A 2,626-nucleotide genomic window follows, 5' to 3' on the forward strand; every position below is an offset into this window, starting at 1 on the left:
ACTTGCACTGACCTCCGCAAAAAATTTTCCTAAAGAATTCAACACGATTACGGGAAGGTTGAAGTAACTGAGCGGAAATGAAAGACTGCTGGTTATCAGTAAACGTTAACACCCATATGATGTTTGATGGTTCCATGTTTCAAAGGATCTGTATGTTGAGACTTGATAATCAACTAGCGTCTGTAATGGAGCTTCAGAGTTTCCCATAATGAAGCTCCAGCTCAATAGAGATTGATTGGAGGCTAATTTCCTTCCGCAGGCATTACCTGAAATAGGGATAGCGAGGCAAATTAACAGAGGGCGAAGAATAACTTCATTTACGATCACAGTTGTGTGGCTCTCGATGCTGAAGCAGTGAATGGCATATAGGGAATTTGTACGCCGCATACTCTTTGGGTCAGTGTATTTGTGGAAGAGTGAAAGCTGGCTGATTATATGTAATGAAAAGCAGGTGTCCTTTAGAAGGACAGAAAGGTGGTGAAGGGAGTGGATGAGTTCCATGGGGCCATGCAGCTCTTCTTCAGGCGTCTTCGAGAACGATCCGTGGCGGAAAGGGCACCGCACCGCCAAACTGGGCGCCGAACCGACAGTATTCGAAAATAAAATAAGACAATACTTGGACTTGACGAAGAGTACGGCTTTCACTTATTCAAGAAGGAACCCGCTTAATAAAACAGTTTTAGGGGCGTGGAGAGAGGACGATCCCGCGCCATCTACCGCGGAAAGAAAATTGGGTGCGCCTTAAGTCAGCACTCATACGGGTACCGTCATCCGGCACCGCTCTCGCGCAACAGGCAATCACTCACGAACGGCAAGGTGGCGGGTGCAAACCTTGGCGGATATTTATGCGAAGACTCGTGTAGTCACCCGGATCTGCATCAGATGGTAACGAACACTCTATTTGAACCGTTCGCGCGCGCCAAAATGGCACAGGTTCTTGGGCACCTTTCCAGATGCGGAACGGCGGGGAGACGATGAGATTTGCTAAGAGGATTTGAGGGAGATGGACAAAGTTGGAATATGGTATTAACAGCAACTCCGAAGCCATTTCCAGAAATAAGCAAAACCCTTGAGCAGTGGAAGCGTGGAATCAGCATTTCGTTCCTGCAACAGAGCAGACCCATTGGGGGGATTGAATCATTTTTCGCTAATTCGATGCGGGGATTTAACTTTGTTTGTCCACTCATAAGAGGGTATGTCGTGGTTAAAGGGATTTACCCTGTAGTAAAACTTATCCTCGCGCGACGTTGTGTACATGTTTTCTATCGAATATCTTTATTTTCTAAAGAATAGATAATGAAGGTCACTGCTGTGGATTTTGTTATTTCGTTATTTGTGATGACTTATGCCTGCGGGGAAAATGATTGTACGCTGGTGGCTGATGGTGATGGTGTTAATAACTTGCACGAATCTACCTGTTACCTTAAGTGTCTTTCTGATGCATTAAACAAGTTATACAGCAATGGAGAGCGGAGACTCTTTGTGAATGAGGAGGTATACGCAAATGCGTCTCGTATATTGGATTATATGGAATGGAAATCAGGTGAAAGCACAAAATATTTGAGTGTTATTGGTGGTGTAATGGAAGGGAAAGATGATAAATTGGAAAAACTTATATCTTATGGAAATGCAATGGGAGACCTTGTAGCTAAGGTAGGTGGATTATTTGCTGAGGTCAATGAAAGTGTAAGGGCAATGAGGAAAAAATTACCCGATGCTCTCATAAAAGCAAATAAATACTACACAGCTATTTCGGAGATTACTAGGACTGTTTGGGATGATGTTAAGGCGTTAGAGATTGGGGACACACATAAATGTGAAGACAAAAAAATTTTAAGTGTTAAGGCACCTGCAATCAAGTGCGGTGAGCACACGTGTGCTTTAACAGACGGCGTGAACGACAGCACTCTTAAGTTATATAGAAAGGGTTGTATGGAAGTAACCGTGTTAAGCAAATCCGGCGCCGTTAGCGAGTGTTTCAACCTACCAAGGGATAAGCTGTACAAAAGCGGCGCTGTAAACGATTCTCGTGAAACATTTCATTGGCGTGATCATGGTGATAAAGCTACTTATTTTAAACTTAAGATTCAAGTACGAAGCACCTTCGGTCCTCTTGCCCTTTCCTTTGCTGCTGGGCAGCCGCCTTCCGCACTTCTTGCGATGATGTCAAATATCACCTCTCTCTACTCTCACTTTAATTTGGTCCACGGCAACTTCACCTCGGTGCTCGACAGTGACGTTACTGAAAATGTGAGTAGTACTAATTTTACCGTACAAAAAACATATTTATATACATTTCCTCAGGCCCAGCTATTTATTTTCATACATGCTTTTGTGCGAGTTCGCACGCACCCATATTTTCAATAATTTTCTTTTGTTGCTATTGATGTATTGCGTTTCCTTGAAAAAAAAAGAAAACAAACCTTTAACCACGGAAATGATACAATGCCTCGAGCACTTGTATATTTTGCGTGCATAAAGCAAAGCTCCTTCTTGTATCGTACCTTTCACAGCTTGCGTGTTGCTGTAGAAATTACTAAAGTTTGTATGGTACGGAGGTGAGGCGTTGGTGGGGATATTGACTCCTCAGTTGCTGCGTTGCGATGTCGCCTGTGGGGCTATGTCG

At 43.6% G+C, this 2,626-nt stretch overlaps 1 pseudogene across 1 annotated transcript; it reads left to right on the forward strand.

Moving 5' to 3' along the window:
* Window positions 1-1,307: 1,307 nt before the first annotated feature.
* Window positions 1,308-2,274, forward strand: TEOVI_000212100:pseudogene (annotated as a pseudogene). The gene is given in 2 exon segments: window positions 1,308-1,337; window positions 1,339-2,274. Coding segments are annotated over 2 exon segments (966 nt in total).
* Window positions 2,275-2,626: the final 352 nt, after the last annotated feature.

This window comes from Trypanosoma equiperdum, assembly GCF_001457755.1.
Source record: "Trypanosoma equiperdum strain OVI genome assembly, contig: ctg_499, whole genome shotgun sequence".
NCBI lineage: Eukaryota > Euglenozoa > Kinetoplastea > Trypanosomatida > Trypanosomatidae > Trypanosoma > Trypanosoma equiperdum.